This window comes from Haliaeetus albicilla, chromosome 12 (assembly GCF_947461875.1).
Source record: "Haliaeetus albicilla chromosome 12, bHalAlb1.1, whole genome shotgun sequence".
Taxonomy (NCBI): domain Eukaryota; kingdom Metazoa; phylum Chordata; class Aves; order Accipitriformes; family Accipitridae; genus Haliaeetus; species Haliaeetus albicilla.
Window position 1 is genome coordinate 29,642,707 of NC_091494.1, and position 20,802 is coordinate 29,663,508.

The window sequence follows — 20,802 nt, forward strand, 5'->3', positions numbered from 1 at the left end:
AAGGATGCACCACATGCTTCTGTGGCCAAGACGTGCTCTCTTAGGTACAAAGACAATGTAGATGTTGCTGTTGAGTAACCACTGAGGAGGCAGTGTGCTTGAAGGATGGTGTCCTAGGTGCATAGCTGAGCCATAGGCTGTCAGGATACATCCTGTTGTATCTCCCAGAGACACTGCAGTTTAGCACTGTGAACTGTCACATGAGGTGCTGTTTTATGTGTGCCAGATGGAAAATTTATATGCTGTTCCCTCATGTAGCAGCTGACAAAGAAATGCAGAAAGGCATGTTTGTGTTACTAACATTGAAAGTAAGTTTACTTGCCGCTGGTTGCTTCATATCTACACATGACACAATTTATTTATCTTCCCCTTCTCCACACAACTGTTGATTTTACAGATGTCTATCACATCCTGGCTCAATCATCTCTTCTTCCATCTCAGGATGTCCTTGTATGGGAGCAGTTCTCTCTCTCTGATATTACTTGAGACACTTCTGTGTACATTTTTGGGATCTGGTTACCAAAACTAAATTCAATATTCAAGCTTTGGGCACATGAAAGATTTATACCATGACATAATGATATATCTGATCTGTCATCAGTGTATTCCATAAAAACTCCTATTTTTCCATCTGTGTTGTCAATCTGCTTTTGGGCTGACAATTCAGAGAACTATCATAAATACACCAGATCTTTCTCATGAATAAACAATTTTTCAGGGTGTAGAGAAATTATTAGTTTATAAAGGTTAAATACCACTAAACTAAATTTCAGCTGACCTGTCAGACAATCATCCAATTATTCTGTGTCATGACATTCCATGAATTTTTAGTGTTACAAGCAGATCTTACCATGATTTGTCATTTTTATAAGTCCTTTTTTTCCAGGCCATTTATGTATATGTTGAACTGCCCAGGTCCTAACTCACATCTCTGTGGGACTCTGCTCGTGGCTTCCCACCTCAGCTAACCATTTATTTCCATGTTTCATGTCTTGTGCTTTAATTCACAAGGTAAATATATCTTTCCAGTCAAAGCAACTTTTGACCATGTCATGTGGGAGCAATGCATATACTTTTCAAAATCTCATCATACTGTATTGACTAGGTCATTCTTATCCATGTCCCTGTTGATTCTCTTGAAGTCAAATGTATTGTGAGACATGGATTTCATTTTCAAATTCTGTTCTTACTGTGGTTTCTACCAATTTGTGTTATGCAGTTGTCAGACTGACAGACCTACTTCCCCACAATCACGAAAGTTGTAAAGCCTAATATCACAGGTACAACATTTAGGTCCCTTGGTACTAAGAATGATTTAAACAACAGGTCACTTCTACAACAACTTAATCTGTTTGTTTGTTTGTTTGTTTGTTTACACATTCCTGGGTATATAAAATTTCTGCAACAGATGTTGTGTTACTGTTCAATATATTATTTTCTCCTACAAACTGAAGTATCCAATGGAGACCTTAAGTTAACAGGGTTCCTCACATTTTTCTCTATTAATAGATGTTCTTTCTGGAAACTTCCTCGCTCCTGAAGTAAAAACCAGCACAAAATGCTTAGCTTTTCTGCTTGTTTTCCTTTAGTGATCTTTATATACTTCAGTTGTTACTGTTTCTTATGCATTCTCTCATACAGGCCTGCTGCTCATAAAATGCTTATAATAGACATATAAATATATAGACACATATTGATGCTTGAGATGAGACCATTTGGATCATCTTTAGAACCTTTTCTCACATTGAAACAGATTAGTCCCAATGATGCAGTTAGTGGCACCACTCTTCAATGACGGTTTTTGTCACTTTCAAATGTTGTCACTTTCAATGTCACCAACATTGAAGCTGGTTGGAAATGTTGCAGCAAACACTGAAACAGTCAGATATGCAGAGACATATCTGCTTTGTAATAAGCTACATTAAAAAGCTCACAGGTAACATAGACAAAGACACAAACATTTCCAGTTAAATTGAGTTTTGTACTTCTTTGGATTACCTGATACACCAGATTATTTTATTCAAAAATGTTCCCCATGGGATTTGCAGCTTGCAAGTGCTGTTGTCAACCATGCTGGAGGCATCAGTGCACCCTGTGGACCCTGACTAACCATCTGACAGGGAATGCCCAGCCTCTGCTGCAGCAGCATTTCTGCTGCCCTCTGTGTAAAACAAGAGCTCCCAGGAATGTTAGCACAAGCTGAAAAGAAATGCCGATGCTCTGATCTACTAGAGCAAAACTTCTCATCCCTACCCTTCTGCTAAGATGCAGCTGAGTACTGGACCATGGCAATGGTAAGGACATACTTTGCATATAAAAATCAAGGAGAATTAGGTCAGTTTAAATTGAAGTGAGGGAATCTTTTTGTGTTTCTTGCAGGCTGTTTGTGTGCCCTACTGTGGCTGGCATAATGTGTTGCCTGGTAAGGAAATGTGTTTTAGAAATCTGCTCTGGCATCCCTAATAGAGAATTTCATGCTGGTGCAGACAAAAAAAAAAAAATGTGGGAAACATGAACTGACCTCTGGAAGAAAGCTGCTAATGATCATAACTAATGAGGGGCTTGAACGCATCCTCTGGCATGAAAAGCAGTTCAGGATGTTCACTGCATGGGCTATGAGACATGCAAGCTAAAATCCATGGAGCTAGAGCATAACCCCTGGGATAGTGCTGCTGGTAAAATTTGGAGGAAGTTGTTGGGGGGGGGGTTGTATGAGTGGCTGGCTTTTCTCTCTCCAAGTCTTGTCCCTCTATTCATAGTGCTTGGTATACTTGTGATCTTGTTTCAATTCAAGGAAATCAAAATGGTTACTTCTCCTGGTAGGGAATGTTGGAAGTTGCATTTTTATAAAGGTGATGCCACCCTTTTTCAGTATGGATTCCAAGCGGCTTCCTGAAAAGCTACTGTGACAGAAAATCTGCATTTAAGGGGAAGGTACCATTTCACTGAGCAGTGGACAGGAAGGTAAAAACTATGACCTAGCATGTTAGGATAAGCAGTTCTTGAAAGTGCATCAGAGTTAGCTAATTATCCTTCTCCCACCATCACAGCAAACTTGAGGATGACATCTGAGCAGTGTTTTAAATAAGATGAGGGTGATACAGAGGATACTTTTTCCACCATACACTGGAGCTTCAGTTACACAGAAGATGAGTAGGGTGCAAAGACTGAGACGTCAATGGGAAGAAGAGAATGTCTGGAAATGTCTGACATGTTGGAAAGTGAAGCAGAAATGACAGAAATCAGTGTTCAAATATCAATATTAGAAACAGCAAACAATCACATTGTAGTGAGAGAAGAAAAAAAAGATTATGAGGTATGATTCATCTACAGTAGAAACTTAAAGATCTTTATATGGAAGTATATCAGCTTCATTTTCAAGTCTGACTCTTTTGAGGATATAAATGGAAGTTATATAGACATTGCCTATCTTTTGCCACAACCTTCTTTATGAAAAATCTCAAAAATCACAGAACTGTAGAACAATCCAGGTTGGATTAATAGATCATCTGTCTCAGCCTTTCATGGGAAAGGGAGCCTAGATGAGATTACCTAGCACCCTGTCCAGTAGCATTGTGGAAACCTCCAGTGATAGGGACTCCACCCATTTCCCTGGGGAGGTTGTTTCAGTAATTGATTGTTCTCACTGTAAGAATTTCATTCTTACATCAGGATGAAACCTCTGCCAGTACAACTTGCACCTGGTACCCCTTATCCTCTTAATGTGGCTCCTTGTGAGGAGAGAGCCTCCATCCTTTTTGTAGCTCCCTTTAAGTACTGGAAAGCTGTGATGAGATTCCCCCCGAGCCATCTCTTCTCCAGGGAGAAAAGACCTAACTTCTTCAGTCTTTCCTCATAGGGCAGGTTCTCCAGTCCTTTGATCATCTTTGTGGTCTTCCTTTGGACCCTCTCCAGTCTGTCCACGTCTTTCTTGAATTGTGGAGATCAGAACTGGAGACAGTACCCCATGTGTGGCCTGACAAGTGCTGAGTAGCGTGAGATGGTCACATCTCTAACTCTGCTAGTAATACCCTTATGGATGGAGCACAGGATCAGATTTTCCTTCATTACAATGTGAATTTCAATTCTTTGTTGGCAAACACAGGGCTTCTGGTCTACTGGCCTGGATATAGTGTCATTGCCCTGCCAGATACACTTATGCCAATGCTGCAAGTAGGTTGGAATTGTGAGGAGGAGCATGACCACACTGCTCTATACATCATAGTTGTTTGCTTGAAGGTCACATTCACACTAACTGTATCAAAAAGAGTTACCCACTTATAAAATAGCATCTCATGCAGGGCTCAGTGTACACTTACTCTCTCTGCCCTCCCAGGAGCATCCCACACTCTACCTGCCCTCCCCGCTCCCACCAGTACCTCTGCTTTCCCAAGTTGCACACCCCTTCAGTGTTTTCAGCCATTTTTTTGGCACCGTTGCTAACAAGGACTTGGGGTGTGAGGAGGCACCAGACACAGCCTGCCTGCCTGCTCCTCCTGCAGTGCCAGGACAAAGCAGAGGTTCAGAAAACAGATCTGTTTCCCAAGGCACTCTTCTACCCATCGAGACAGGCATTGAGGTACTAAGGCAATGGGCATGAAATGGGTGGATGGACAGTGGGTTCACAAGAGCAGTGTGGATTCCCCTTCCAGAGTGTACGTACAGTTGTTACAGTTGCTCCCAAGCCAGTTCCCTGCATCCCTCTGTTCTTCTTTTCACACCTCTGGCCTCTGAAACCATGATTCTGCACCTAGGAACAGCAGCTACATGCACTATGACCCAACTACTTGAAGAGGGCTGATGTTGTAACTAGCAAATGATCTCACAGCTGATCAAAAGCAGCAGAGTTGAAGTCCAAGGTCAGGTACCAACAGCTAGATGATGTTTGTCTGATTGTTCACTTCCTTCCTTCCTTCCTTCCTTCCTTCCTTCCTCTCCCTGTCTCACTTTTTTTGCTCTTTCTCCACTTATTTCTCTCAATCTCTCTCCCCAACCCCCTTCCTCTCCCTCTCCCTCTCCCCCTCCCTCTCCCTCTCCCTCTCCCTTTCCCCCTCCCTCTCCCTCTCCCTCCTCCCCTCCTCTCTTGCTTTTTCACTCTCTGTCCTTCTCCTTTCCTGTCATTGGCGAGGAATGCACTTTTTGGTCAAGGCAATGTTTCTAGGTCCTGAGTGTATGTCCTGGAAGTGCTTGGAGAACAGCAATGATGAACGTTATTATGACAAATTATTGACAAGAAGTGTCTGATATCAATAATGTTTTTCCCAAGATCAGTTACCCTTGCATCAGCACTTACTTACCAGGTCACAAGCAGTCTGACTCCAGAAATAGTGTGTCTATGCAAAATGACTCCTGTCCTCCAGCTAAGGCAGCAAATCACAAAGTGAGTAGAAATTAGTTTTCCTTACTCCTCCCATTAATATTCCCTTCTGATTCCAAGAAGCCTCCAGTCATGCTTTCCGGGATGGCCAGTGGCAAGGCCACGTCAGCCCCGTGCAATGTGTGGGACTTCTCCCCGTTTCCTACACGTGCAGTTTGAATTAGGTAATTGGACCAAGACGTTGTCATTTAAGGAACCTGCAGCATTACCTTTCATCAGTTGAGCACTTAGGAACAAATTTTCAAGCCACAATTTCTTACAGGTGAGAGATGAGCCCTGACATTTTCAAGTGCTTCAAGTGCATTGTGATTCTTCCACAGTCAGGCCAGGTTGTTCGTTTTGGATGGTCATTGTAATATTGTCCAAGGGGAACAGGGAATGTGGGCATCAAAATACGGTCCCCAAAGTTGTTGTGGCATTTGCTAGTCAGTCGGCAAGTTTAAAAAGGTACCCATGGAGCTAGAAATACTTCACCACACTTTTACTGAGCCACAGCTGCAATACACTGACTTCGGAATTAAGCTTTTGCACTTGGTATCATTTGTTTGTTCATTCATTTAAAGAAATGTGTGCGTTAGTACAAACAAAGTCCTTTTGCTTCCTTACAACGTGTGGAAACAAAGGTTTTGTCCGGGAAGAAAGAATCCCACCTATTTCTTGGGAGCATGCTGTGGGAATGGAGAGAGGAGAGGGGTGGTTTCCCTTCTTTGGTGCCCAGATATCGCTGGCATTGATGCAGCTTTCACAGCTTCACAGACAGAGATGCTGTCTCTCAAGAGCATCACTTACAGTGACACAGGAGTCAGCACAGGGTGTCATCTTTTCCTTAAATATATTTAGCTGCTGCCTAGCAAACTACTTCCATATTTAGTTATAATGTGGGTGGATTTCTTGGGTGTAAACCTCAGTGTGCTTTGGAGAAGGAGGACCTCCTAACCCTGAATGCTGTTGCTGCAAACACACGGACTGCTGTGGTCGGTGCAAAAAGGCTTCCTTCCTGCCGTCTCCTCCACACTTCCCCTCCAACAACTCCAGCGCCCTTCCCCAGCAACTTCACAGCTCCTTGAAGCTCCCTAGCAATGCAGAGCTGGCCAGGAACCTTGAGGGAGCCATAAGTGTCCCTGTAGTGAAAGAGAGCCAAGTCTCTTTTACCATTTGTAGAATCTGCTCTTAGCAGCTACGCCATGCACCAGGGTCCGGTGCTGCCAGAATGGCTGTTCCATATTTTAAGTACTGCTTCTTGCCTTGCAGGAAACAGGCTGTCATTTGTCTAAGACTTCAGACCAGCACACGTTGTGTAGGTGACTTGTTTCTTTCTGTCCATCCAGGATGCAGTTAGTATCTACATTCCAACTCATCCATTGCCGGAAGAGTCATACAGGTAGGACACAGTCTGGCATTATCATCTATGGTCTTTTCCTCCATAAAGTGCTAGATTTTGTGATTTCTTTAAAGCTGTAGTGTTCCCACAATTATTCCCACCGGAAGCTTTATCTTACGTGATCAAAACTTTTTCCTTTAGCTTTTCGTATTCACACATAAATCCACATTATTCCTTGGCACAAAAGCTTATTATAGTCTTATATTAATATTTCGTTACCGGAAGACACTATTCAGCAGGGCAGCAGTTCCTAGCTTGTTCTGGTGGCTCTACATGTTACATTGGCTGGGGCTTATCCCATAGTGAGTCCTCTTGTTCACGGTTACTCTGCCAACCCGTTCATCAATGTCCATTTCATTTACAACAGCAGCATCCTGTCTTAATATTGGCTATTCTGTCTAACAGAGAAAGTAAGGAACTGCAATGTCTTCTTATCCAAATACATTATTTGTTTTGCTTTAGCACTGATGGTTATTAACTTCTTCCATAAAAAAAGCTCTGCCTGATGTTTAATTTTGCTCAATAAAACCCCACTCTCTAGAGTTTGTGGCCTTCACCTGCCTTGTTCAAAGGAGGCAGCACCTCAGTCCTTGCGTAAGTTCCTCCATGAGGACTCAGAGACACCCAGATGCCTTTAGGGCTCCGGTTTTTTAATTTTTTTTTTTTTTATGGGGCAACTTGCCCCGAAATCCAGCTTGCCACAGTGAGAATGGGACCAGCAAAGAGACCCTCTGTGTACAGCACCCATTTAGAAAGAGGACTCCCCAAGGCAGAAACATTTTTGCTGTGCCAGGACAGTCAAGGTACTCGTCCTGCCTTTGTCCTGATCCTCTCCTCTTGCCAGTTTGGGAATTAAATTAGTGTTACTCCCTACCCAGTAATGTAATAGGACACGGTGGAGGAATACTGGTGATGGGCTAAATAAAGCTCTACTGCTATCCAGGGGTTAAAGTGAAATAAAATGTTTCATTTGAACAGGCCCCAGACTTATGTAACTGCACAACTGAATTGGAACAACCAAAAACACTGTGTATGCAAAGGAATCTACGTTCTTTATTCTCTAGACATTAACATGGTTACAAAGACTCATTGAAGAAGAAAGCGACTGAGAGGTTCACATTTTGTGCAGCCCTCAGGTCACTTTGCTGCCTCATGACATCCTCACTCTTCCTCTTCTATCTTCTTGCTGTGAAACTCCCGGCTCTTCGCTCGGAGCTTGTTGACCTGCGACTCTGCAATGTCAGCCCTCTCCTCAGCTTCCTCCAGCTCGTGCTGGATCTTGCGGAATTTGGAGAGGTTGACATTGGACAGCTCCTCCTGTGTGGGGAGAGGGAGTCGGTGGTGAGGATTCAGGAACTTCTCACTCAGTGGATGTGGCCCCTGGGTTTGTTTAGTCTGATGTCCTGTATAAAACAGGCTGCAGAATTTCCCTCAGTTCATCACTGACTGCTGCAGGGTGCCCAGAACTCAGCAAGGCCTCATGACACGACAGTAAAATGGTGTGGCCAAGACTGTTGTATCTTGGGAGATTCTTTCATGCCCCTTTCCTGCTATTCGTACTCATCTCAGTGAGCGTGCTGCCCCAATGGAAGGTGGCTCTTGCCCATTCTTCGAGCAATACTTACAGCCTCCTCAGCTTGTCTCTTGTAGGATTTCACCTTCATTTGCAGCTTGTCCACCAGATCCTGCAGCCTGAGAATATTCTTACGGTCTTCCTCAGACTAGAGCGGTTGGCAAGCAGGAAAGAGAATGAATTGTTGGTTCTGCATCATGTGAGGTTAACAGTTCCCCTTGGGGATGGTGTGCACAAAATCTGACTTGCTGTGAGAAAACTCTGTCAGCCCAAGGCGGCCTCCTGCCTTACCTGGTAGGTCAGCTCCTTCACCCTCCTCTCGTACTTGCGCACACCCTTCACGGCTTCAGCGCTGCGCTTCTGCTCAGCATCAACCTCCCCTTCCAGCTCCCGCACCTGCAATGAGAAGCCTATCTTTGGAGCTTCCCTGGTATCTCTCCAAGGGACATGCTCACTCATGCACAAATAGAAGTCCCACGCACTCTGGCCTCCAGCTTCTGGATTTGCTTCTTGCCTCCCTTCAGGGCCAACTGCTCGGCTTCATCGAGACGAAGCTGCAGGTCCTTCACTGTCTGGTCCAGGTTCTTCTTCATCCTCTCCAGGTGGGCACTGGTGTCCTGCTCCTTCTTCAGCTCTTCTGCCATCATGGCCGCCTGATGAGAGCAAGGGATCAAAGCCATTTGGGGGCTGGAGACATTCTGGGTGAGAATATATCCATCATTAGCAGTGAAAGGAGCCCCCGACTCACATCTGTGATGGCCTTCTTGGCCTTCTCTTCAGCATTGCGGGCTTCCTGGATCGTGTCCTCCATTTCACCCTGAATTTGGGCAATGTCTGTTTCCAGCTTCTTCTTGGTGTTGATCAAGCTGGTGTTCTGTTGAACAACAAAAAATACTGTCCAGTTAGTTCCAAAACAGAACACTTATCTTAGAAATTTGCTGTTTAAATTTAAACTTATCATCTCTATGTCTAATATTAGCATCCTCCTTCAAATGGTCCATCCTGTCAGGTCATACACAGCTAGAGAGCGTAGAGTTCTTAAAATCTTAAGAAGCACTTCCTACTCCTGTTAATGCAATCCTACTCATTTAGCTATAATCCAATTCTTTGTACAAGCCTTTTTATTACAAGAGATGATTTAAGACTTTACAAGGATGAAAAACCTGGAAAGAGAAAAATAAAATGGCTCTTGATATTTTGAATGTCATGAATCTAACCTGAGTGTGGAGGAGCTGAACTCTCTCACTTGCATCCATCAGTTCCTGCTCAGCCACTTTCCTCGACCGCTCCGTCTGCTCCAGGGCTGCCCGTAGCTCCTCTATTTCAGCCTGCAACAGGTTTGCTCTGCGCTCCACCATGGCCACCTGCTCCTTCAGGTCCTCCTGTGTCCTGAGAGCATCATCCAAGTGTATCTGGGTATCCTTTAAGAGAGAAAAGAGAAATTATAAGGCGGTACAGCACTGTTGCACAATGGCTATTACTACCAGTCTAATAATCATTATGTCAGTATAATACATATATATTTATAGATATGATATGTATTTATATGCAGAATTATTATGTCGGTATATGCACAGTATCTAAGAATGTGAGCAGAGGAGATCGATACATGGTATTGCACACTGTCCCAGGCTGAGTGACAGCCCTGCCTAAATTTAAGGCTGCGCCAGGGGAAGGTAAGCCTGAATTAAAACTCCAGCTGACTGACAAAAGTAGCTTACCAGGTGAAGGAAACTGGACCTTTGTCCCTGCTTGGGGCAGAAGAAAGAACCTTCCCCCATCCTCTGAAGTGCCACTACATAACAGACACGATACTCTGGGCTTGAAAAATGAAGAGCACATGAGTAACTGACAGGACCCAGGAAAAGTCAACCATGTCAAGTTGATCCAGCTGGAGAGAAAACCCACTCACATTAGAACCAGTGCCACCAGAAAAGTACATAAGGTATTAGCAATGGGAGATTCCTTACTGAGAGGCACCAAAACACCCATTTACCATCCAGACAATTTCTCTAGAGAAGTTTGCTGCCTACAAACAGCTTGCATTCATGGTGTCAGAGAGGCTGCCAAGCCTGGTGAGCCCTTCAGATTATCATCCGCTCCTAGTATTCCATGTAGGCTTTAATGATATTGCAACAAGGCAACGTATAACCATCAAAAGAGACTCTATGTCCCTCGGAGCAATGTTAAAAGGATCTGGAGCACAGGTGGTGTTCTCCTCTATCCTCCCAGTCAGGGGGAGGGGTTCAGGAAGGAGGAGACAAATTGAACAGGTGAACGCCTGGCTGTCTAGCTGGTGCCAAATTCAAGGTTTTGTCTTCTATGATTATGGATCTGATCTGCCTTTGAGAAGCTCGGTCTGTTGGGAGCAGATGGGATTCACCTGACCAAGTGGGGCAAGAGGGTCTTCACCAACAAGCTGGCCAGGGCTTTAAACTAGACTTAACAGGGGAAGAGAATGGAGTTTTGAGTAACAGAGAAGAGCCAGGGGCTGCTGATATGTTAGGAAGCAACAGGAAAACATCTGTGAAATGCTCCAAAAGAATTGGAGTCTGCTCCTCTAAAAAGGCGATATGGTTGATAGCCCATCTGAAGTGTCTCTATACCAATGCATGTAGCATGGGTAATGAACAGGAGGAGCTGGAAACCACTGTGCACCTAGAAAGCTGTGATCTAATCGCTGACACTGAAACTTGGTGGGATGAATCACACGACTGGAGTGCTGCAATCAATGGCCATAAACTGTCCAGAAGGCACAGGCAAGGAAGGAGAGGCGGGCAGGTTGCCCTCTATGTAAAAAATGGATTGATTGCACAGAGCTGTCTTTGAAAAACAGTGATGAGCCAGGTTGAGAGCTTATGAGTAAACATTAGAGGCCAAGCCAACAAAGGAAACCTCGTGGCTGGTGTTTACTGCAGGCCACCTGACCAAGGGGAGCCTGTTGACGAAGCGGTATTACTTCAACTATGGGAATCATCACGCTCGCAGGCTCTGATCCTGCTGGGGGACATCAATCACCCTGACATCTGCTGGAAAAGCAGCACAGCAAGCTGTAAGCAGTCCAGGAGACTCCTGGAGTGCATCAAGGATAGCATCTTCATCCAGAGGATAGACAGCCCAACCAGAGGAGCAGCGTTACTGTACCTGTTGCTTACCAACACAAACGAACTAATTAGAGATGTCAAAACTGATGGCAGCCTGGGCTGCAGTGATCGTGCCCTGGTGGTATTCCCAATTGTGAGGGATATGGGCCAGATGAAGAGTGAGGTCGAGACCCTGAATTTTAGGAGAGCAGACTTTCAGTTGTTTGAGGAATTACTGGGTGAGACCCCCTGGGAAAGTGCCCTCAGGGATAAAGGAGCACAAAAGAGTTGGCAGCCCTTTAAGAACATTTTCCTTAGAGTGCAAGAGCTCTCGATTCCCATGTGTAAGGAATCAGGCAAGGAAGGCAGGAGAACAGCATGGCTGAGTAAGGACCTCCTGGTCAAACTGAGGTGTAAGAAGGAAATGCCTAGGCAGTGGAAGCAAAGACATGTATCCTGAGAGTATAGGGATGCTGCCCGGATGTGTAGGGGTAGGATCAGGAAAGCTAAGGCACAGTTGGAGCTGTATTCCTGTTGTATTAAGGTTTGGTGTGGCCTCACCTTGAGTATTGTGTGCAGTTCTGGGTCTCACAATTTAGAAAGGATGTTAAGGGTCTTGAGTGCATCTAGAGGAGGCCAAGAAAGTTGGTGAAAGGGCTGGAAGGCATGTCCTCTGAGGAGCGGCTAAGGACACAGGGTTTGTCTAGTCTGGAGGGAAGAACGCTGAGGGGCAACCTCATTGCCCTCTACAGTTTCTTGAGGAGGGGAAGAGAAGAGGGAGGTGCTGATCTCTTGTCTCTGGAACCCAGTGACAGGATGCCGTGGATGCCCCATCGTTGGCAGTGTTCAAGGTCAGGTTGGATGGGGCTTTGAGCAGCCTGATCTACGAAGAGAAGTCCTTGCCCCCGGGAGAGGGGCTGGACTGGACGATCTTTGAAGGTCCCCTTCAACCCAAACCATTCTATGATTCAATGATATTAGACAAGCTAGACACCTATGTGCACATCCTTAGCTAAACATACCTTGAGCACTGCCTGTGTATTTCTCAGGTTCTTTTGTGCCTCTGCAGCCACGCGGTTGGCATGGCTCAGCTGGATCTCCATTTCATTCAGGTCTCCCTCCATCTTCTTCTTCAGTCGCAGGGCTTCATTCCTGCTCCTGATCTCAGCGTCCAGGGTGCTCTGCATGGACTCCACAATTCTGAGGTGGTTTCTCTTCATCTGGTCGATCTCCTCATCTTTCTCTGCTATCTTCCTGTCAATCTCAGACTTCACCTGGTTGAGTTCAAGCTGGAGGCGCAGGATCTTCCCCTCTTCATGTTCTAGGGAGGCCTGGAAAAGTGGACGCAAACATCTATAATGTTGATAAAGCTACTGCTTGCTTTCTAGGTAGTTACAGAATATTTCAGGAAATCTCAGCTGGCTGCACTCCCCAGCCAGGACAGAGCAGGACCAAACATTTCTTAGCCACATTTCCCCATTGCTAATATTTTTAGTGCAGATACCAGTGATTATGGGCACGTACCTCAGCTTCCTCCAGGGAGGCTTGGAGTTCAGATTTCTCCTGCTCAATCTGTTTCTTGACTTTCTCCAGCTCATGAATCGCCTTTCCTCCCTCAGCAATCTGCTCTGTGAGGTCGGAAATCTCCTCTGCAAGGAAGGGTGAAAAGTGGCACGGTGAGGCACACAGCAGAGTGGGGAAAGGCCCTGGTGCACCAAGGTAACCGGCCCAGACCCGTTTAGTGTGGCAGATAGACAAGCTTGTGAGAAAGCCCAGCCAGGAGCAGAGGGCCAGGGACTTACGCTGCAAGTTCTTGTTCTCACGCTTCAGCGTTTCCAGGTGGTCCAAGGACTCCTCATAGGCATTCTTCATCTTAAACAGCTCTGTGCTGAGAGACCGAGACTCCTTCTGGGAGGCTTCCAGCTCAGCCTGCGTTTCCTCGTACTTCTGCTTCCATTCTGCCAGGATCTGAAGAGAAACAGGACCTCAGTGTGGATGTGGCAATCGGGAGGGGATGCTCTGCCCAGGAACCCCAGGCCCGGAGCCCAAAAGACCTTGTCAAAGTTCTTCTGCTTCTTATCCAGAGCTGCGCAGGCAGCATTTGATCGCTCCACATCAATCATCAGGTCCTCCACTTCATTCTGCAGCCTCTGCTTTGTCTTTTCCAGAGAAGCACATTTGGCATTCACAGCTTCAACGTGTTCCTCTGCATCTTGCAGGCGCTGTGCCAGCTTCTTCCTGGGAGGTGGTAAGCACAGCTTGTGGTTTGAGAGCAAAGGGGAGTGTGTGGTGTGTGGCTGATGGGCCTTTCACAACAGGACGTTTTACCCATTCATTGAGTATGTATCCTACGCACAGACAGTAAAGACCCTCTCCCAGCCAGTCATTGTTTTCCCAGTTCTGATTCCCAGCCTCGAACAACCACTGTGCCTTCTGTCTCTACTGTCCACAGGTGAAAACATTCTCTCGGTCAGGGGAATATTCTGCTCTACATTTCCTAAACCACACCCTTTGGAGGATATACTTTACATCAGCCCTTACCCTGCCACAAAGCACAGCTTTAACTTTTTATGACAATATTGCTGTTGTGTCTTCAAATTTCCCTTGTTAGTCTACCCCTTTTTTTGTCTTCCCCACTTTCCCCGCATACTTGGCCTCCTCCAGCTCCTCCGTGCGCTGAATAGCGTCCGTCTCGTATTTGGTTCTCCACTGGGCCACTTCGCTGTTGGCCTTGGACAGGGCACGCTGCAGCTCCCCCTTGGCTTCCTGCTCCTCCTCATATTGTTCCCGGAGCAAGTCACAGTCGTGGCGAGCGGACTGCAAGGCGTGGGCCAGGGCGTTCTTGGCCTAGGTAGAGAGCGAGGTTGGGACAAGGAATGGTAATATCCTGGGAAATCTCTTGCAATAAATTAATTTAACACAGGGAACATGACTGCTGGGAGGTTGTAGGTGCTTTCAGTGAAGGACAGATGTAAGTCGGGAGGACAAAGTCCACTAATCACACTCCCTGCAGAAATGAGTTTTCTCCCAGTGCGCCTGTTCCCACTGGGCAGTTAAAGTTAAGACTGTTTTCAGCGGCCAGCTGTAGAAAAAGTCATCACCTTTATCTCTTCCTCTAGGTGCCTCTTGAGTTCCTCAATCTGTTGGGTGAAAGCCTGCTTGCCTCTTGACAGCTGAGAAATCAGAGCGTCTTTCTCCTCCACCTGGCGTGAATATTCACCTAAGAAGCGCACAGAAAGGAAATATTTTTGTTGTCATTCGTGACCCAAACAAACTGGTTTAGGACGCTCTCCCCTTCTATAGCACAGAGGAGGCTCTGTCACCTGATTCTGTCTGCAGACGAGCTCTTTGAGCATTGAGGTCATTGATCATGCGCTGATGCTCTTCTTCCTTTGTCTTAATCTCACTCAGCTGGTCTTCCAGCGTGCGGCACATTTTCTCCAGATTAGCCTGTGAAAATCACAGAGGATGAAAGATCAGTGTCTGGATGCCTCCTTACTCTGAGCACCACGATTCTCACCAGAAAAATGTCAACAGACATGCAAGCTATATACTGCTCATTGGTGTTAGAAGGTTAGAAATACAGTTCCATACAGAGACAGAGAGGTATATTGTAACAGGACCATATTTTAAGAAGATATGTTTATCTTCAAGTTGTTTTCAGTATGTTTTTCCATACCTTGGCTTTGGAGACAGACTCCATGTTACTGGCCAAGTCGTCAATCTCCATCTTCAGCTCGCTCTTCTCCTTCTCCAGCTTCTGCTTCACTCGCTGCAGGTTGTCGATCTGCTCCCCAAGCTCAGCTGTGCTGTCCGCGTGCTTCTTCCGCAGGGCGGCAGCTGTGGCTTCGTGCTGCAGCGTGGCCTCTTCGAGGTCACGGCGCATCTTCTGAAATTCTGCCTCACGCTTCTTGATCATATCGATCTGAGCTGCGGTAGCCCCTCCTGCTTCTTCCAGGCGCTCGCTGATCTCCTCTAGCTCCCTCGAGAGGTCAGCCCGATGCTTCTCTGCTTTTGCCCGAGAGGCACGTTCAGCCTCAATTTCCTCCTCCAGTTCCTCAATACGAGCCTGGGGAACATTAGGGGACCCTTCACACCCGAGCCCTCCTCCTACCTGATGTCTTTCTGAAAAGCAGAAGGGAACCAATAGAGACTTGCCTGCAGCTCCTTGATCTTCTTCTGTAATTGCATGCCCAGGGCTTGCTCATCCTCAATTTTGCTCTGGATCTGGCTGATTTCAAAGTCTTTCCTTTGGGCAAAGCAATCCATGTTAGAGCTCAAGGCAAAAAGTACACCAGCACAGTGCTCAGGTGCCCCACAGACCCACTTACTTCTTCAGCTTCTCATCCAGCTGCTGCTTATCATTTTCCAAATCCATTATGCTGTCGTGGGCCAGCTTCAGGTCTCCTTCGAGTTTCCTCTTAGCTCTCTCAAGGTCCATGCGCAGTTTCTTCTCTTGCTCCAGGGACCCTTCCAGCTAAAACAAACAAGACCATCAGCGCTCCGTCAGCCAGGTTTAACTCCATACCTGTCCTGTTCTTGAGGTACGCCTGTGTGCTTACATCGTCCACTTGCTGCTCCAGCTTGGTCTTAGCTTTGGTCAGCGTATTGACTTTGTCCTCTTCTGCCTGCAGGTCATCCAGTGTCTGCTGATGGGCCTCTTGGAGGGCTTTCTTCTCTTTTGTCAGCTTGGCAATGGTCTCGTCCAGGGCTGCCATCTCCTCTGTAAGGTTTTTCACCTACAAATATGAGCAAGTGTCAAAATTTGGTAGAAAACAAGTTCACTGGCATGGTGACATTTTCACTTTGCCTTGTTTTGCCAAGTCTTTCATTTATCCTTTGGATGCTCAGACAAGGCCCATCTCAGAATTGTCCAAAGCCAAGGTGTCTTACGGTAGCAGGCTCTAACTCTGAGAGTCAGTGATGTCTTGGCCCTTTATGTGACTCCCCATGTGTGTACCTTGTTTTCTGTGGCATGTTTTTCCTTCTCGACCTTGGCTAGTGTTAATTCAAGGTCATCAATGTCTTTCTTCAGCTCTGAACATTCATCCTCCAGTTTTCTCTTCTTGGCTGTCAGCTCAGCATTAATTTCTTCCTCATCCTCAGCCCTCTCAGTCACCTCCTTTACTTTGGCTTCCAGCTGGATTTTGGTTTTGATGAGCTGGTCACATCTTTCCTCAGCATCAGCTAGAGCATCAGCTTCCTGGTGGGAAAATACAGGAAAGCTTATTTAGTGCTGAAGGAGCAGGTGTGCATCAGTAAGACCTTTTTGGAGATTACTTTTTTGGGAAAAGGTTACTGCACAATTACATTAAAAATTACAAATTTAGAATATGTTTTTAATCAGGTTTATTTTTTTATGACCTTTTTTTGTCATCAGATACTGTGTCTAGCTCCATTACGTTTTACCTTGCTTATTTCAGGTATGTCGGTGGGTTACTTGGATTTAATCGATGTTTTCCTTTTCTCCTTTGCAAAGTGATTGTATTTTATAACGTGCCATATTCAGATTTATGTGGAAGTATTGAGAAAGGTAAATAATTCTACCGCTGAGGAAATATTTGAAGCTCCCATTCATGATTTATACCCAGCCAATACAGTCAGTGGAGGCTAGAACAAGATTCATCTTTCCCTGAAATGGACGCTTCAACTCAAGGGTATTGCCTAAGTGTTCCCTGAGTTTCTGAGAGGCCAAATGGCATCGTAGACAAGTGTACAAGGCTGGCACTTGTGTTGTAGGACGTAATGGGCATCTGCATCTTCTGGGAGCAGTAGCTACAGGAGCTCAGGTGAGATACGCCATAAGAAATGGCGCTAGACTATTCATTTTGACCACTGAACTAAGGCAGAGTAGCTGGTCAATTGAATCACTGTCCCTACTCCACTAAATACACTACAGTGACTATAACGAGGCTTTATGTCACGAACTCACATGGAGACATGTACATGTAGGCATTAAGACTAAAAAGTCATTGTTTAGCTTGATCTCCACTTTGTAATAGTGAGACTGAGTGGGGAAAGAATGTGGCCTGAATTTTACCTCTAGTTACATGGTATTCAGCTTAAAATATTTTGTAAGGCAGTTTAGTATGCAGTGTGAGAGTTCTGTAGTATGAGAGAAGAGTTAGATCTTATTTACTCATTTCCCTTATAAAAAAAAACCAAACAAAAAAGTAGAATAATGTTACTCACAGCCTGCACTTGGAGCTGCAGATCGTTTTTCTCCTGCACCAGTTTCACCATTTTCTCCTCCAGCTCCTTCCTCTTTGCCTCAGACTTTGCAAGCTCTTCCTTGGTTTTCTCAAACTCTTCCTTCATGTTGGCCATCTCCTTCTCCGATTCTGCACTCTTCAGCAAGGGCTTGATCTTGAAGAACAGCTTCATCCAGGGCCAATGCTTGACGTTCATGAATGCACGAATATTGTACTGGATGCAAAAGATGGACTCCCTGAAGCATAATTACAATGTACATTGAATATTTTCAGTATGACAAGTGCCAACACTTTCCCCCAAGTACAGTGACTTTGACTGAGGATGAGGAATGTCTACCTCCTCTCCACCATTCTCCGGTACTCCACTCTCATCAGGAAGCCCCTGCACATGGCTTGTGTGCGGGTGATGAGCTGTGCCAGCTTCTCATCCCTCATCTCCTCCAGGAGTCCCAGCAGCCCAGCTTTGAAGAACACCTTGCGAAAGGGAATGTTGCAGCACATCACTGTCACGTAGAGCAAAGCACAGACATGCAGTGAGTGAGTCAAGGAGGGTTTGTACCTTGGTGTGGCCAAATTTGTACTGGGTGTGGTCCACATCGATTGACCCAAGAAGCTTCTCAGAAGCCTTCTTGCTATCAATGAACTGTCCCTCTGGGATAGCACTGGCATTAAGCACCTTGTATCTGTGGGGTGAGAGGAACTATGAATGAAGGCAATCTCAGGTCATAAGTCAACACTGTTTATTGAGACTAACCACAGTCTTTGCAGCAGAATGAGGCTGAGGAAGATGGAATTTCATCCCTTGTTTAGAGACACCGTTACAATGAAGTCCCAATCTGATAACAAAATTAAGGAAACTTTTACTGTCTTCAGGTGATCAGTCATAGATGAAAAGAGGACACTGATCTCCAGCCATTTCAGTCCGATGCCTTCTTCACTTAAACTATGCTGTAGAAAGTTGCTAGAGAGGAACATTGCCACTTTGTGTATAGGCGGAAAGCATCTTCCCCTGAAACTTGCAGCTGATACAATGGCCAAAGCACTCTATCTGAGTTTGTCATTTTTGTCTGAGAATGTGTTGTACCCACATCCCAATTTGCATTTTTTAATCTTGTAAGCATTGGCGTGGGTAGCTCTATTGTGCTTCCATATTCAGAGACACTGGCAAAGTTTGACTGTTTGATGAACAGCAGTCAGTGAGGACACCTGACTTATCTCTTCATTTCATAGCTCTCACCTTTGTTTGAAGTCAGCATAGAGGACTCTGCTGGGGAAACCTTTCCTGCAAATTCTGATGCCTTCCAGCACGCCGTTACACCGCAGCTGGTGAAGTACCAGTTCATGCTCCATGGCACCTAGCAATTCAGAGCATAAATGAATACCACAGTCTCCAGTGCGGACCAGGCATGGCTGTATCAGAGGAAGTTCTCTTTCTGCTTGAGAATCTTACCAGGTGTTTTTGTTTCATTTGGGATGATGCAACGAACAAAATGGGGGTGAGTGCTCCGTAGATTGGTCATCAGCTTGTTTAGGTTCTCCTGTGGGATCATGTGTAGCAGCTTAGTTAAAAAAAATTTACTTCTGTATATTCTGTATGTAGATGTCAAGGAACTAATGGAATGAATCTTAGGAGGAATAAACTTTCAAATTCAAAATTAAATTTAAAGAAATTATCTATATACTTAAGTATTCTCATTAAAAGGAATTTTAAAATTCTGCACCTTAGTCTGGAGGAAATAAAAGACTACTTTATAAAAATTTTAACAGCAGCCTGTATAGGATTTATATTTATATTACATCCCAGGTTCTGAAAAATGTTTTTCAGAAAGAGTCTAAATGAACTTTTAAAGGAAATTCAGGGGGTCAGCTGAAGACTGCTTGAAACAAATCCCAAATGTGAACAGATAACTACTAGGATAAGACAGTGAATAACTTTGCTCACTTCATACTTATTATTCTTTCATCATAAAACCAAGGTCATGAGAAATACAGGAGTTTAGATAGCTCAGATTTGACACTATGTTCATGTCACTTGACAGATAATGACATTCACACTTTACCCGGAAAAGAGCCGAGACTGTCTGGAAAGAAGAACCCTTCTTCTTGCCACCCTTCTTTCCACCACCAGCGCCACCACCACTAGCCTCTTCAAAAACAAAAAGAGTTTTTTAATATTATCTTTTTTGTTGCATCTTTACATATCATAAATGGTGGGAGAAATGAGTTTTAGAAAACTAACCTGTTTCTGCTCCACCATAGGAGGCAAAGAGTAAAGCCAATGTCTTCACAGATGACTTCTGGTACAACCCAATGACAGTTTCATTCAGGGGGTCCTTGTTCTTCTCAAGCCAGCCAGTGATGTTGTAGTCCACTGTGCCAGCATAGTGCACCAGGGAGAAGTGGGCCTCAGCCTTGCCTTTGGCAGGCTTGGGCTTCTGGAAGTTGCTGGACTTGCCCAGGTGCTGGTCATAGAGCTTGTTCTTGAAAGAGGTGTCAGTTGCCTTGGGGAACATGCACTCCTCTTCCAGGATGGAGAAGATGCCCATGGGCTGGAATACAGTACAATAAAGAAGAGAAAATGCCTGTAGAATAATGTGATCATGGCTTGGACTTAAAGGGAATACAGTAAAAGACAGGAAGCTGAGAAACAAACTAATACCCTTGCCATGACGAAAATTTCTTTCTAAAGAGTGAGTTTAAAAGATTCAGCTGCTTGACTCACACTATGACACAGTGATTCAGGAATATTTTTTATACCAAAAAACATGTTAAAAAATCAGGAGGAGAAAGATCATATTTAAAAATATCTTTTACAAATGCGGCCATTGTATATTTACTTCAGTTTTTATACTTTTAATCAACTCCCTAAATTATACATAACTACAAGAAATCTCTTTCAGATTCTTGCACTGAGAGATCAGGCACTGACTGTATTGGCCTGTATTTACTTTGCTATGAATCATCTAGAAGAAAATGTATTGTCCAGATAACTTTATTCCAGAACCTTAAGAGAATTTATTTTACTTTGAGAGCTGCTCTGTGTTTTTTGAAAAAAATATCCTTTAATCAAGCAAGCAGAGATACCTTCCACCTATGGAAGGTGTATGAGGAATGACTTCCATAGTTATCTGTGGACTTTGTAATATCTCTAACGCATAATAAGCAATAGTACAGAT

The 20,802-nt window shown here is 44.8% G+C and overlaps 1 protein-coding gene across 2 annotated transcripts in view; it reads right to left on the reverse strand.

The window, feature by feature from the left end:
* Positions 1–7,784: 7,784 nt before the first annotated feature.
* LOC104311341 (myosin heavy chain, skeletal muscle, adult) overlaps positions 7,785–20,802 on the reverse strand; it is a 49,185-nt gene continuing 36,167 nt past the window's right edge. For both annotated transcript variants that reach the window (XM_069798832.1, XM_069798831.1), the window contains exons 14-38: positions 19,866–20,175; positions 19,687–19,772; positions 19,077–19,164; positions 18,864–18,981; positions 18,186–18,309; positions 17,964–18,100; positions 17,607–17,862; positions 16,375–16,617; positions 15,977–16,153; positions 15,746–15,891; positions 15,573–15,663; positions 15,094–15,483; positions 14,738–14,864; positions 14,516–14,634; positions 14,065–14,261; positions 13,469–13,652; positions 13,217–13,382; positions 12,939–13,063; positions 12,437–12,745; positions 9,549–9,752; positions 9,080–9,205; positions 8,814–8,984; positions 8,623–8,727; positions 8,384–8,479; positions 7,785–8,075 (exon numbers count right to left, since the gene is read on the reverse strand). In XM_069798832.1, the coding sequence (XP_069654933.1) occupies positions 7,920–8,075; positions 8,384–8,479; positions 8,623–8,727; positions 8,814–8,984; positions 9,080–9,205; positions 9,549–9,752; positions 12,437–12,745; positions 12,939–13,063; positions 13,217–13,382; positions 13,469–13,652; positions 14,065–14,261; positions 14,516–14,634; positions 14,738–14,864; positions 15,094–15,483; positions 15,573–15,663; positions 15,746–15,891; positions 15,977–16,153; positions 16,375–16,617; positions 17,607–17,862; positions 17,964–18,100; positions 18,186–18,309; positions 18,864–18,981; positions 19,077–19,164; positions 19,687–19,772; positions 19,866–20,175 (4,251 nt within the window). In that variant the 3' untranslated portion in view covers positions 7,785–7,919. The remainder of the gene's footprint in view (positions 8,076–8,383; positions 8,480–8,622; positions 8,728–8,813; positions 8,985–9,079; positions 9,206–9,548; positions 9,753–12,436; positions 12,746–12,938; positions 13,064–13,216; positions 13,383–13,468; positions 13,653–14,064; positions 14,262–14,515; positions 14,635–14,737; positions 14,865–15,093; positions 15,484–15,572; positions 15,664–15,745; positions 15,892–15,976; positions 16,154–16,374; positions 16,618–17,606; positions 17,863–17,963; positions 18,101–18,185; positions 18,310–18,863; positions 18,982–19,076; positions 19,165–19,686; positions 19,773–19,865; positions 20,176–20,802) is intronic.